This window comes from Gobio gobio (genome assembly GCF_949357685.1).
Source record: "Gobio gobio genome assembly, chromosome: 4".
Lineage (NCBI taxonomy): Eukaryota > Metazoa > Chordata > Actinopteri > Cypriniformes > Gobionidae > Gobio > Gobio gobio.
The window spans coordinates 2,065,720-2,081,860 of record NC_137100.1 but is presented as its reverse complement, the minus strand read 5'-3'; the positions used below and the strand labels follow the sequence as shown (position 1 = coordinate 2,081,860).

The 16,141-nt window shown below is 32.0% G+C and overlaps 1 protein-coding gene across 1 annotated transcript; it reads left to right on the top strand.

Moving 5' to 3' along the window:
- The first annotated feature begins 4,111 nt into the window (after window positions 1–4,111).
- ddrgk1 (DDRGK domain containing 1) lies at window positions 4,112–15,945 on the top strand. Its single transcript, XM_079815566.1, has 9 exons — window positions 4,112–4,299; window positions 6,423–6,569; window positions 8,759–8,895; window positions 9,466–9,567; window positions 9,656–9,778; window positions 11,614–11,652; window positions 11,893–11,949; window positions 12,029–12,077; window positions 13,885–15,945. The coding sequence occupies exons 1-9, from the start codon at window positions 4,212–4,214 to the stop codon at window positions 14,052–14,054; spliced, it is 912 nt and encodes a 303-aa protein (XP_079671692.1). The 5' UTR covers window positions 4,112–4,211; the 3' UTR covers window positions 14,055–15,945.
- Window positions 15,946–16,141: the final 196 nt, after the last annotated feature.

Genomic DNA, 16,141 nt, shown 5'->3' with positions numbered 1-16,141 from the left:
CAGTGGTTCTTCAGCGGTTCTTCAGAAGTGCTATATAGCACCTTAGTTAAAGAATCGTTGAAGAACCGGTGAAGAACCGCTGAAGCTTTTTTAGTGCTATATAGCACCAATTTTGGTGCTTCAGCGGTTCTTCAGAGGTGCTATATAGCACTAAAAAAGCTTCAGTGGTTCTTCAGCGGTTCTTCAGAAGTGCTATATAGCACCTTAGTTAAAGAATCGTTGAAGAACCGGTGAAGAACCGCTGAAGCTTTTTTAGTGCTATATAGCACCAATTTTGGTGCTTCAGTGGTTCTTCAGCGGTTCTTCAGAGGTGCTATATAACACCTTAGTCAAAGAACCGGTGAAGAACCTCTGAAGAACCGCTGAAGAACCTCTGAAGAACCGCTGAAGCACCAAAATTGGTGCTATATAGCACTAAAAAAGGTTCCCCTATGATTACGAGCCAAAAACCATTTTTGGTGCAATATAGAACCTTTTTTTTTTTTAGAGTGTAAGCTGCTACAGAGCACCTCTGAAGAACCGCTGAAGAACCACTGAAGAACCACTGAAGCACCAAAATTGGTGCTATATAGCACTAAAAAAGCTTCAGCGGTTCTTCACCGGTTCTTCAACGATTCTTTAACTAAGGTGCTATATAGCACCTCTGAAGAACCGCTGAAGCACCAAAATTGGTGCTATATAGCACTAAAAAAGCTTCAGCGGTTCTTCACCGGTTCTTTAACTAAGGTGCTATATAGCACTTCTGAAGAACCGCTGAAGAACCACTGAAGCTTTTTTTAGTGCTATATAGCACCTCTGAAGAACCGCTGAAGCACCAAAATTGGTGCTATATAGCACTAAAAAAGGTTCAGCGGTTCTTCACCGGTTCTTTAACTAAGGTGCTATATAGCACCACTGAAGAACCGCTGAAGCACCAAAATTGGTGCTATATAGCACTTCTGAAGAACCGCTGAAGAACCACTGAAGCTTTTTTTAGTGCTATAGCACCTCTGAAGAACCGCTGAAGAACCACTGAAACTTTTTTAGTGCTATATAGCACCTCTGAAGAACCGCTGAAGCACCAAAATTGGTGCTATATAGCACTAAAAAAGGTTCAGCGGTTCTTCACCGGTTCTTTAACTAAGGTGCTATATAGCACCACTGAAGAACCGCTGAAGCACCAAAATTGGTGCTATATAGCACTTCTGAAGAACCGCTGAAGCACCAAAATTGGTGCTATATAGCACTTCTGAAGAACCGCTGAAGAACCACTGAAGCTTTTTTTTGTGCTATATAGCACCTCTGAAGAACCGCTGAAGAACCACTGAAACTTTTTTAGTGCTATATAGCACCTCTGAAGAACCGCTGAAGCACCAAAATTGGTGCTATATAGCACTAAAAAAGGTTCCCCTATGATTACGAGCCAAGAACCATTTTTGGTGCCATATAGAACCTTTTTTTTAGTATGTATAATTATTAGATTGGCAATATGTTCTTTGCAATCCGTCCACAAGAGCCTTCAGAGACATCCGTGATGAAACTGTCAGTCAGGGACATTCTGTTCTTGCATGGATGTTAAAAAATATTTCAGTAGCTAGTAAGCCGACAGTTTTCGTTTATTTGTATTTTGACTTATAATTTTGATGACAAATGTCATGTTTCATTTAGCCTATTTTTCTCTGTGATGTTTTTTGACGGTGTTGGCAGTTTCATGATGAGACAAAAATAACAAATACAATTATTGTATAGCCAACATTTTATATTTGTTATCCCAGACACTCTTCCTTTAGGGGAAATGTAAATCTTGAAACAAGGTCTAAATTTAGCGGGATGGGTCGGGAGGAAAATCATTGTAAGCGGTGAGTGGGTGAACACCAGTGTTTGGGAGTAACGCGTTACAAAAGTAATGCATTACAGTAACATATTACTTTTTGCTGTAACGCAGTAGTGTAAGGCATTACTAATCAATTTTCAGTAATATTTTACTTGGTAAATGTTCGGTAACGCTCGCGTTACAACTAGGGTTGGGTACCGAACTCGGTACGTTACTTTTAAGGGCACGACCGAATTACGTCGGTACTACCGAGTACCGATTCACATTAAATCAGTCGGTACCTGTGAACACATCTGGTGATATAGATAGCGTACTGTGAATATTAAACCGCAAAAAGACAATTTAAATACGAATCCTGCGTGTCTGTGTGCGAATGAATGCCGTAGACGCGCGGTTTACCTCACACACACACACACACACACACACACACACACACACACACACACTCAGAATCGCGTGTGTCTGTCGTGTGTTTCCATCTCTACCGTCTCATATGAGGACATTAACGCACGAACGTCATCTCCAGAGTCACCGAGAGTCACTTTATGAGCATTTTACCGTTTAATTTGAGACAAACTACCGTCAGAAACTCACAGAAACTCAAGCTCTTCAACCCGTCAAAATAAAAGTCCTGTTTATCTTGACAAATACATCACTGTTGTACAGTAGAATTCAGATACGTCTCAATTAATATTACTAACACTAATGTAATAATAATTATCAAAACTTTATTTTTTAAGTAATAAATAAAAATTATAATTTTAACCGTATAAAGCTCAGTTTGTTTGACAAAAAAAAGTTTAATTAAATTCAAAGATAAATTAAATTAATGTCTTATGTCTTCATTTGATTACCAGAAATACACAGCACATAATTTGTGGGACATCTTTTCATAGAAATTAAATTAAAAAGAAAAAAAATAATATGGTTGTTTTTATTAATTAAATTTAAGTAGCCGGTAACCTACTGTCTAGTAAATATTACAAACATCACAGACAATGGCAGACAGAGAGCAGGGCAGCTCTGGCATAATGTCAATAACACTTCTATAAATGACTTACAGGTTATTTATAGTTATTGATGTAAATCCCTAAAGTACCGAGAAAAGGTACTGATACCGGTTAAAATGTGAACGGTACCCAACCCTAGTTACAACACACTTTTAGCCCAAAATGAAATTGTTCAACAAAAAAGCAAGACCGCGAGACAACGAATGAAAATGCAAGTAAGTTATTACCTGATCGTGGTCAGTCAATAGCAACAGGATCAAATATATAAGGTTGGATGAATAATCTCTCCATTGTCATGATGGACAGAATACATGTGTTATAGATGTGTCTACTGAAATCAGCCGCAGTCAAACAGCCAATCAGAGCAGAACTCCACATTAATATTCATGAGCCTTCCAAATAAGGCAAAAACAGACCATTTCATTCTAGGGACAATTTCTGGGGTTATAAACGGACCTGTAAAATCATATCTGGACTATTTTTGCCCTTAAATAAGTCGTAGATATCAGAGAACAATTTGAAATGTTGTTAATAAAAAGATTCAAAAATAAAATAAATATTACAATATATTAAAATAAATGAATGATATTAAAATAAATAAGAAAAAGATTTAAATAAATAAGAACTTAAAATATATTAAATAAGTTATAAAAAGATTTAAATAAATGTGTAAATAAATAGTTAAATTAAATATAAAATATAAACAAATATTACAATATATTAAAATAAATGAATGATATTCAAATAAATAATAAAACAATTAAAATAAATAAGAACATAAATTATATTGAATAAGTAATAAAAAGATTAAAATAAGTTTATTATTATAAAATATGAAAAAATACAAATAAATAAATTATATGATAATAATATTTCAAATCATTCTAGGGCACCTTTAAAATAAATATTAAAAAATATTAAATAAGTAAATAATGTTAAAATAAATAAGTAAATAAATTATATTTTAATATATTATTATTAAATAAATATTTTTATTATGTATAACGTAAATAAACATTACACAATAAATAAATAATAATAAAGATTAAAACAAATATATAATATTAAAATAAAAAGTAGATACATATTAAAATAAAAAAGATTAAAATAAGTAAATAAATAATTTACAAAAATATATATTAAGAAAAATTTAAATAAATGAGTATGTATAAGTTAAATGAATTTAGATGAGTGGATAAAGTTAGTTTAATAATATATCATCAGTATATTGTATATAATAAACACATGCGTTATTCTTTCATTCCTCCAGACCGCCAGGGGTCGCGCTGTGACACGGAAGTGACGCGCGATCAAGACAGTGGACAGTAACGTCAACTTCCTCTATCTGGTTTCTAGTGTTTATGATCAGTGTTTATTAATATCTCGGGATGGATGTGGTTCTGCTCATCACGGCGGCGGTGATTCTGCTCGTGCTCATCGGGTTCGCGGTGAAGGTTCGCGGACGGACTGAGGAAGGTGAGCGGACACAAACACAGCAGCTGTCACTCATAAACTCTGCATTACTGCTCATTAATCTCGATATTACTGCTCATAAATCTCGATATTACTGCTGAAACACTCATAAACTCATATTCGGATGTCCTTGGAGATTCTGGGTGTGAGAAGGAATCTCAGGAAGCCTGTGGGGAATATTTGACAGCTTCATAAACTTCAGATTAAATCTATATTTTTCATGCTAATCTAAGATGAAACACATTCAGATTTACAAAACATGACAGTTAAACTGCTCCTGTCCTTCTCAGCACATCTCCACAAATATTGACTTTGTATGAAGTTTATTTTTTCTACCCATTTTTAGAGTAATTCAGTTTTTTTTTGCACAATTTTGTCTCCCTCAAAGTTTCCATGAAAGCCAAGAACAGGTTTCACATGTGAAGAAGTTTTACAGGAAAAATGTACAAATGAACAAATAATACAAAAGATTTAAATTAAGTAAGTTAATTCATTATTAGAATAAATATAAAAAGATTAAAAAAAAATTGAATATTAAAAATATTATAATATATTAAAATAAATGAATGATATTAAATAAGCAATAAAAATATTAAAATAAGTAAATAGATTATATTAAAATAAGATTATATTAAAATAAATGATTAATTAAAATAAATATTACAATGTATTAAAATAAATGAATGATATTAAAATAAATAATAAAACAATTAAAATAAATAAGAACATAAATTATATTAAATAATTGATTCAAATATTTAAATAAATTGTTAAAATAAATATAAAAAAGATTAAAATAAATATATTATAAAATATTTTAAAAGACAAATAAATAATATGACAATAAATAATAAAAAGGTTATAATAAAATACAGGTAAATAAAATGATATTAAAATAAAAATTAAAAAGTTTAAAATAAATATGTAAGTAAATTGTGAATTAATATAAAAAATAAAATAAATAAGTAAATTAATTAGATGAAATAAATAATAAAAATATTAAGATAAATACATATTCAAAAGTGAATAAGTCAATTATATTAAAATAAATAATACAAAATATTAAAATAAATAAATGAATAATTAAAATAAATATAAAAAGATTTTTAAAAAATTTAAATAAATATTTAAATATGTTTAAATAAATTAATGATATTAAAAGTAAAAAATAAAACAGATAAAATAAAAAAGAACACAAATTATATTAAATAAGGGATAAAAAGATCAAAATAAGTGTATTATAAAATATTAAAAAAGACAAGTAAAATAATTATATAAAAATAAATAATAAAAAAGGCTAAAATAAGTAAATAAATAATATTAAAATTAATAAAAAAGATTAAAGTAAATAGATTATATTAAAATAAATATTAAAAAATACAAGTAAATAAAATTATATTTAAAGAAATAATTAAAAAGTTTAAAATAAATATGTAAGTAAATTGTGAATAAATATAAAAAAATATATATATTATATTAAAATAAATATGAAAAAAGATTAAAATAAGTAAATTAATAATTACAATATATATAAAGATAAAAAAATGAAATAAATATTACAATATATTAAAATAAATGAATAATATTAATATAAATGAATAATATTAAAATGCATAAGAAAAAAATATATTAAATAAGTAATACAAAGATTAAAATATGTAAATTACTTGTTAAAATATATTATAAAATATTAAAAAGACAAGTACATAAATTATATTAAAATAAATAAAAAAGATTAAATTAAATAAGTAAATAGATTATATTAAAATAAATATAGAAAAATACAAGTAAATAAATGACTTTAAAATAAATAATACACATTAATATAAATACATTGGTCAAAATAAAAAAGTAAATAAATTATATTAAAATAAATGCATACATGCATGCAAAATACAATAATATTGAAATAATTCCACAAGTAATTTGATTAAAATGAATGAATAAGAAAGAAAGAATAATGCATCTAACAGCTCAGCACTGAAGTGAGGAGAACAAGCTTCCTGTAACTCAACAGAGATTAATAATAACTGTCTTCAGCTAAATAAAAACACAAGTAATGTTTCAGATGTAGTGTAATATGTAGATGGTTTAGTGTGTTTGTGATAAAGCTGTATATTGCGCAGCTGAGCGTGAGGAGCGGAGGGATGTGGCGGCTCGAGTGGCGGCGCGCCCACAGGGGGCAGAGGAGCGTCCGGCGGGAATGCCCCGTCGCCGTAGAAACCTCCACAGCCGAGTGAGCGCCCAGCGGGCACAGCGGGCATCAGACAACGGTACATTCACCACAGTCACAGCCAGCCAATGGGAGCCAGGCTGTCAGAACCAGCCAATGGGAGCCAGGCAGTCAGAACCAGCCAATGGGAGCCAGGCTGTCAGAACCAGCAGCACTTTCATTACATATTAATTAGGGCTGTCAAAAGATTAATCGCGATTAATCGCATCCAAAATAAAAGTTTGTGTTTACATAATATATGTGTGTGTACTCTGTTAATTATTATGTATATATAAATACACACACATTCATGTATATATTTAAGAAATATTTGCATGTATATACTGTATATACATTTATATAATCTATAATATATATAAATATAAATGTTTTATATATAAAAATAATATTTTTTTCTTAAATATATACATGCTTGTGTGTGTATTTATATATAAATAATAATTAACAGAGTACACACACATATATTATGTAAACACAAACTTTTATTTTGGATGCGATTAATCGCGATTAATCTTTTGACAGCCCTAATATATATATATATTATTTATTTAGTCAAATCTTTTATTTCCCAAACAGGGTTAATAATGTGGTAAAGTTTAGAAGAAAACTGTAAAAATATACAAATAAATAAATAATATTAAAAGATTAGAATAAATATTAAAAAATATAAAAAAAATTTTGGGGATAAATCATATTAAAGTAATAAAAATATTCAAATAAATAAATAATATAAACAAACATTAATAAGATTAAAATAAATAAGTAAATAAATCATATTAAAATAAATATTAAGAAATATTAAAATAAGTAAATAATTAATATTAAAATAAATAATAAAAATAAGTAAGTTTGTGTTTGTAATTGCTGCCCATTCTTGAGATTTTTAATGTCAGTGAGATCTTTCTGGTTAAATAAAGGTCAAATATATATATATATTTTTTTTTTTTAAATAAATAAGTAATTATAAAAAATATTAATAACATTAAAATTAATAAATAAATAAATTATACTAAAATAAATATTAAGAAATATTAAAATGAAGTCAAATTATATTACAGCAAATAATAACGATTAAAATAAGTAAATAATTTAAATTATTAATAAGATTAAAATAAATAAGTAAATAAATAATATTAAAATAAATATTAAGAAATATTAAAATAAGTAAATCATATATATTAAAATAAACAAGTAGATAAATTATATGAAAGTAATAAAAATATTAAAATAAATAATTACAAATATATATATATATATTAATAAGATTAAAATTAATAAGTAAAAAATTTATATTAAAATAAATAATACAAATAAGTAAATACATTATATTAAAAATATTAAAGTAAATAAATTATATAATTATAAAAATATATTAAAACAAATAAGTAGATCAATTATATTAAAGTAATAAAAAGATTACAATTAAAAAATATATATTAATAAGATTAAAATTAATAAGTAAATAAATTATATTAAAATAAATAATACAAATATTAAAATAAATAAGTAAATAAATTGTTACAAAACATATTAAGAAATATTAAAATAAATAAATTATTAAAATAAAATATGAAAACAAATAAGAAAATAAATTATATTAAAATAAATAGTAAAATGAGTAAAATATATAAGTGAATAAATGAGTGAAGAATAATACATCAGTGGAGAAAGAAAACTTCATGTAACTTAGAAATCAATTATAAAGAACTATATACATAATAAAAAGGATTAAAATTAATAAGTACGTTTTATTGCTATCTATATTCTGAAGGTTTATTCATATATATATTGTATATACAAGTATTGTGTAAATGTTATGTAAAGTGTCCTTGGGTTCTTGAAAGGCACTATTTAAATAAAACGCATTATTGTTATAAAAATTTTTTATTTCTGTTGTGTTATTTTCCTGTTTATTACTGCGAAGCTGCTTTTGAAGCAATCTGAGTTATATAAAGCGCTGTTTTAAAACTTCTGATTTATGGAGCGATGAAATGAGAAGCCTTTCATATGTCAAGAATCAAACAAGCCCGACTTTACCCAATGACCAGTCTAATTTATGCAGATGTGTGCATATTTAATTGCACTCATTTGCATATTTAAACGTACCCTTTCAGAAATCTTGTAATTATGATTGATCAGCCGGGGGGGATTATGGTGTTCACTGTTAGTTCATATTTGTTTTTCCTTCAGTGACGGTCACTAAACTGTAACCTGTGTCCGTCTCATCAGAGGACAGTCCCGCTGAAGCCGAGGACAATCCGGAAGACGAGACGCCGGCTGAAGAACGACCTCAAGCCGCCGGGAAAGTCGGAGCAAAGAAGCAGAAGAAGCTGGAAGAGAAACAAGCGCGGAAAGCCCAGAGAGAGGTTATGTTGTGAACTTCTGTTGTTTCTTGAAGTAGAGACCAGGAGAACTTGGATAGGTTTTTCTTTATTGAGAAAAACGTGCTGTCTTTCCGCTGAGGTTCCAAGTCTGACTAAAGCCAGTTGAACATTGTATTTTATCTACATTTCAAGGGGAGGAGTTATACAGCAGGGGAGGAGACATTCAAAATAGGGACACACCCCAAACATTCCTGTCTCATCAGCCGTAATTCAATCAGCATAACAGTGCCATTCAAATGCATAATCCAATCACTCAGGCAGGATTGCTCTAAACTTGTCATGGTAAATAGTCAGGAAGTACATAAAGACAAAATACTTAATGTCTCAAACACTTACACAGCCTAACGTAATCTCCTTAGAATTTCCTCAAGTTTACTTTAAAATGTAAAACACAAATATAGATAATGTTTTCAGTTATATTCTATTACATTGGAACCTATATATAACAATGTATACATTTGTAATCCAACAGTTACAAACGCCACTGCGACATCTCACAACTCACCCTGTCAGACGCATGGTTGTTAATGTGTGTGTGTGTGTGTGTGTTAGGCCGAGCTGGAAGAGCGAGAGGAGAGGAAGAGGATGCAGGAACTCCGAGATCAAGAGAGACAGAAAGACGAGGAGAAGGAGAGACTGCAGGAGCAAAAACAGGTGGGCCATCAAAAAATTCACATTGGTCGACTTTCCTGCTTGAATAACCGTAAACGCTTCCATCCCTGTATCCCCGTCTCTTCCACAGGAGGAGGAGTTGCGGCGGGCGAAGGAGGAGCAGGAGAGGAGAGAGGAGGAGGAGTACCTGCGGCTGAAGGAGTCGTTTGTGATCGAGGATCAGGGAGAGGCAGATGAGCTCGACGAGCAAGAGGTGGTTTTCACAGTACCAGTCTGCTTTATAGACCCTTCAACTGGGCAAACAGGTCAATGTACACAGCCGTATTGTGCCATCAGCCCATTTCATGGCATGGTTTCTCCGACTACACAGATTATGCGTTAAAATAGACATTAGGTCTTGATATAATGCTGCGTTCACACCAAACGCGAATAGAGCGTCAAAATCGCGTCTAGTTTCACGCGCGAACATTTTGAATGCATTCGCGCGTCCGCAGCGAAATTGACGCGTGTTCAAGACACTCCAGGAGAAATATGTTATAAAACACCACTCTGCCTCTTTTCATTTTCATTAAACATATGTATTAAGCATTAATAGCCACACAAATGTGGTCCAGGCAACTCCTACATTATCTTCACTGCATGTATATTTAAATATCCTTAAAATATAAAGTTATGAAACTTATCTTTGCTCTCAGTCTAAACGATTTGGCAGACAACAAATTATAGATTCATGAGAGCAAAGCTCGGCCGTTAGATCTACACGAGATGCACCACTACAGGACATCAGAGCCAGCGGCAGACGGCAGAAGGACTGGCCGAGGAAAGGCTGCCCTCGCCGGGGTTATGAGCGGTGATTGCCCGGTGATCGCCTGGATCTCACAACTCCAAAAACACCAGATTATTTTTTTAAATAGGCGCTCTCTTTATAAATAAACCACAGATTTGAGCTTTAAACAACTACATTCTCACCTGAAAAAGTCTTAAAACTACATTTTGTGACACACTAGTAGTATTTTAAATTATGCAGGGTTTCTCATCACGCCACTTTACCACGTGACCGCAGCGAGCAGGCTCCTGATTGGTTAACGCGGCGCGAATTGACGCCAAAGTTCACATTTTTCAACTCGGACGTCAGACGTGAATTCGCTTCAAACGCGTGAATGCACAAAAGCACCATTCGCGTGTAACGCGCGTATCGCGCAAGACACTCAATTCGCGTCAAATTCGCGCCATTCGAACTGGACGCGCAAATGAGGCGGATTCGCGTCCTTCACGCCGCGCGAAACGCGCCTTCCGCGCCGCAGGACTTCCAGACGCCTTTCCATTTACTTAACATTGAAATCACTCGCGCCAGACGCTCTATTCGCGTTTGGTGTGAACGCAGCATTAGAGGTACTACCCTAAGGAAAGACCAATTTTGAACACTTTTTTACAGTACCAGTCTTCTTTATATGCCCTTCAACTTGGTGAATCGGTCAATCTACACAGCCGTATTGTGCCATTTCATGTCATGGTTTCTCTGACTACACAGAATATACGTTAAAATAGACATTAGGCCTTGATATTAGAGGTACTACCCTAAGGAAAGACCAAATTTGAACACTTTATTACAGTACCAGTCTTTTTTATAGAGCCTTGAACTTGGCAAACAGGTCAATGCACACAGCCGTATTGTGCCATCAGCCCATTTCGTGTCATGGTTTCTACGAGTCTACAAATGATGCGTTAAATTAGACATTAGGCCTTGATATTAGAGGTACAACCCTAAGGAAAGACCAAATTTGAACACTTTATTACAGTACCAGTCTTTTTTATAGAGCCTTGAACTTGGCAAACAGGTCAATGTACACAGCCGTATTGTGCCATCAGCCCATTTCGTGTCATGGTTTCTACGACTACACAGATTATGCGTTAAATTAGACATTATGGCTTGATATAAGAGGTATAACCCTAAGGAAAGACCAAATTTGAACATTTTTTTTACAGTAACAGCCATTTTTATAGACCCTTGAACTTGGCAAATCGGTCAATGCACAATCAAAGTAAAGCAAAATCCATCGAATTTTAAAGTTATTTTGTGTTTTTCAGTCTCGCAACCTGCTGCAAGAGTTCATCCAGTACGTCAAGGTAACATATGTCAAGTTATACATTCAGATTAAAGCTGTTGAATTAATATTTATGAGTTGAAAGGCAGGAGGTGTGCTGAAATATGCCTTTTATGATAATACGCGATACAGTATGATATACTTTACAAATGAAAGATCCTTTTGTATTTTCATGTATGTTCTACATCTACTACAACAAAATCTCTGCCTGTGGACATTTACATTATAGCCTATATTTGTGGCATTTCTATCTCCTACCCAGAATTCCAAAGTGGTTTTGCTGGAGGACCTGGCGTCCCACTTCGGCATGCGCACACAGGTCAGGATCCAGTCAACAGTTTTGACTTCTGAACACATTCGAGTGCTTTAATAGCGGATGTTTGTAATGTGTTTCTCAGGATGCTATTGCCAGACTACAGGACCTGATTGCAGACGGTTCTCTTACAGGTACGAGTGTGTGTCTTCATCCTGATGCAAAACACACACTTTGCACCATTACAGCAGTTATATTATATTTTATCTTACAACACAGCTGGGCTTAAAGCCTTAATTCACTCTTTCACATATTATGGCCAAAAAACAAATGCAGGGTTCCCACTCGTCCTGGAAAACCTGGAAAATTGATGACAAATTTTCCAGTCATGGAAAACACATGGAAAATTAGAGAAAATGTCCTGGAAAATCTTGTTGTTGTCTGGGAAAAAGGGATTTCTTTAGCCGAGTATAAAGAGTGTATCGCTGGCCCAGACGATTAGCGCTAGCTGCAGAAAGCACATGTTCAGGAATGCTGAGTTTGATGCGTATGAGTATTATTTGAATAATGATGTTTAATAGCTAATGCTATAACTGCTCAAATGTATGCAGTGAATGTTAACTCGTAAGCTGCTACCTAATCACATCATTTTGATATAAAGTCACATTTGTGTGTTATAAAGTCAGAATTGCGTGATATAAACTCGCAAGTCTTTTCTTCACAATTGACTTTTTTGCGCAGTTGCGAGTTTATATCTTGCACTTCTGACTTCTTTTCTCAGAATTGTGAGATCTAAACTGCAATTGCAAGTTATAAAGTCCAATTCTGAGGGAAAAAGAATTGCAACAATATTCGCGTTTATATCACAAATATGTAAACTCGCAATTGCGAGAAAGTCAGAATAGCGAGATAAAAAGTCACTATTACCTTTTCTTATTCTGTGGTGTAAACAAGCTTCCATAGTCATAATGTATGATTAAGAGCTCATGTTGAAAAATGCTGGATTGTTAAGTAATGGCAATAAACTGTACGGCTTTTAAAGACTTAGAAAGCAATATTTGGCGTGATCCTTGTCTTTTATTCCCGCCGTAGTAAAATTGAAAATGTCCTGGAAAAGTACTGGAAAATGGCTTTATTTCTCAAAATTATGACTTTATATCCCAGAATTCGGTTTATTTCTCATTATTACTTTTTCCTCACAATTAGGACTTCATATCCCAGAATTATGACTATATCCCAGAATTCTGTTTATATCTCATAATTCTGATTTTATTTCTCAAAATAATGACTTTATATTCCAGAATTATGTTTATATCTCATAATGATGGCTTTAATTCTGACTTTATTTCTCAAAATAATGACTTTACATTCCAGAATTATGTTTATATCTCATAATGATGACTTTAATTCTGACTTTATTTCTCAAAATAATGACTTAATATTCCAGAATTATGTTTATATCTCACGATGATGACTTTAATTCTGACTTTATTGCTCAGAATTCTGACTTTATTTCTCAAAATTATGACTTTATATCCCAGAAAAAAATAATTGCGACATTTTCGCGTTTATATCACAAATATGTAAACTCGCAATTGCGAGAAAGTCAGAATAGCGAGATAAAAAGTCACTATTACCTTTTCTTATTCTGTGGTGTAAACAAGCTTCCATAGTCATAATGTGTGATTAAGAGCTCATGTTAAAAATGCTGGATTGTTAAGTAATGGCAATAAACTGGACGGCTTTTAAAGACTTAGAAAGCAATATTTGGCGTGATCCTTGTCTTTTATTCCCGCCGTAGTAAAATTGAAAATGTCCTGGAGAAGTACTGGAAAATGGCTGCTGAAAAAGAGTGGGAACCCTGACATGTGGGCGGGTCTTGATTGTGTCCGTGGTTTGCCATTGGCTGATCTCCTGTGAGTGACAGGTGGCCCCGCCCTCTGTCACTGTGATGAGCTCTTCTCAGAGTCCTCTGGTGTGTGTGTGTGTGTGTTTCTGTAGGAGTGATTGACGACCGAGGGAAGTTCATCTTCATCACGCCGCAGGAGCTGAATGCTGTGGCTCAGTTCATCAAGAAGAGAGGAAGAGTGTCCATCTCTGAGCTCGCTGAAGCCAGTAACACCCTCATAAACCTCACGCCCGAGATCCAGAGCCACTCATCATCAGCCTGAGCGGATGGGCTTCACTGGACGAGGACCAGTGGATGCAGTCGATGATGTCACAACCGTCGAAGCCATGGAGTAAACACCACACTTATAAAGGAAACTTATCTCACAACTCTGACTTTATTTCTTACAATTAGGACTTTATATGCCAGAATTATGACTTTATTTCTTACAATTATGACTTTATTTCTCAAAATTAGGACTTTATTTCAAGAATTACACATTTATATCTCAGAATTCTGACTTTATTTCTCACAATTATGACTTTGTTTATCACAATTATGACTTTTAATCCCAGAATTATGACTTTATTTCTCAAAATTAGGACTTTAAATCCCAGAATTCTGTTTATATCTCATAATTATGACTTTATTGCTCAGAATTCTGACTTTTTATCCCAGAATTATGACTTTATTTCTCAAAATTAGGACTTTATATCCCAGAATTCTGTTTATATTTCATAATTATGACTTTATTGCTCAGAATTCTGACTTTATTTCTCAAAATTATGACTTTATATCTCAAAATTATGACTTTATATCTGAAAATTATGACTTTATATCGCAGAATTCGGTTTATTTCTCATAATAATGACTTTTTCCTCACAATTATGACTTTATTTCTCAAAATTATGACTTTATATCCCAGAATTCTGTTTATATATCATAATTATGACTTTATTGCTCAGAATTCTGACTTTATTTCTCAAAATTATGACTTTATATCTGAAAATTATGACTTTATATCCCAGAATTCGGTTTATTTCTCATAATTACTTTTTCCTCACAATTAGGACTTCATATCCCAGAATTATGACTATATCCCAGAATTCTGTTTATATCTCATAATTCTGACTTTATTTCTCAAAATAATGACTTTATATTCCAGAATTATGTTTATATCTCATGATGATGACTTTAATTCTGACTTTATTGCTCAGAATTCTGACTTTATTTCTCAAAATTATGACTTTATATCCCAGAATTCTGTTTATATTTAATAATTCTGACTTTATTGCTCAGAATTCTGACTTTATTTCTCAAAATTAGGACTTCATATCCCAGAATTATGACTATATCCCAGAATTCTGTTTATATCTCATGATGATGACTTTAATTCTGACTTTATTTCTCAAAATAATGACTTTATATTCCAGAATTATGTTTATATCTCATGATGATGACTTTAATTCTGACTTTATTTCTCAAAATAATGACTTAATATTCCAGAATTATGTTTATATCTCATGATGATGACTTTAATTAGGACTTTATTGCTCAAAATTCGGACTTTATTTCTCAAAATTATGACTTTATATCCCAGAATTATGTTTATGTCTCATAATTATGACTTTATTGCTCAGAATTCTGGCTTTATTTCTCAAAATCATGACTTTATTGCTCATAATTATGACTTTATTTCCCAGAATTCCAAATTGATCTCTTTCAATTATTTCAGAATATTTACATATAAACTCACAATTAAAAAAGGTTTTTCCACTTTTTATCTCACAATTCAAACTTTTTCTGAATTTAAATCTTGTAATTTAGACTTTATGTCTCCCAATTCTGAGGGAAAAAAGTCTGAACTGTGAGAAATAATGTCATGTAATTATTAAAAATGTAATTTTCATCCTAAACTCTGAATTGCGAGGTCAGTTGTTAATGGAGGACAGGACATCTCAAACTGATCCCTGTGGTTTTGTTGTTCATAGTATATTTTTCTAGCAGGTCTGCAATATTTCATGCTCTTTGTCAGTGTAATGCCTGTTTAATGATTTGTCAAATCACAAACAACTGAACAAGTCATGGATATTTATTGGTCAGAAACTGGGAAACCTGTTGACCTGTCAAATAAAAAGGCAAAAAGCTACGGCTTTTATTGTTTCTTTTCCCTTAAACCTTCTTTATTTTGCTCGGTTGTACCCAGCGTTATCGTATGAGACACTGAAAGCATATGAGAGGAGAGCTTTATTATTCCTGGCAGGATTATAATTGTTCGCTGGTTGTTTGGCTTGTGACACTCATTCCCAAATATCCCGGAAGAGCAGCTTTTCTATTTGCACATCATTTTTTGTTGGTTTTAAACAAAAT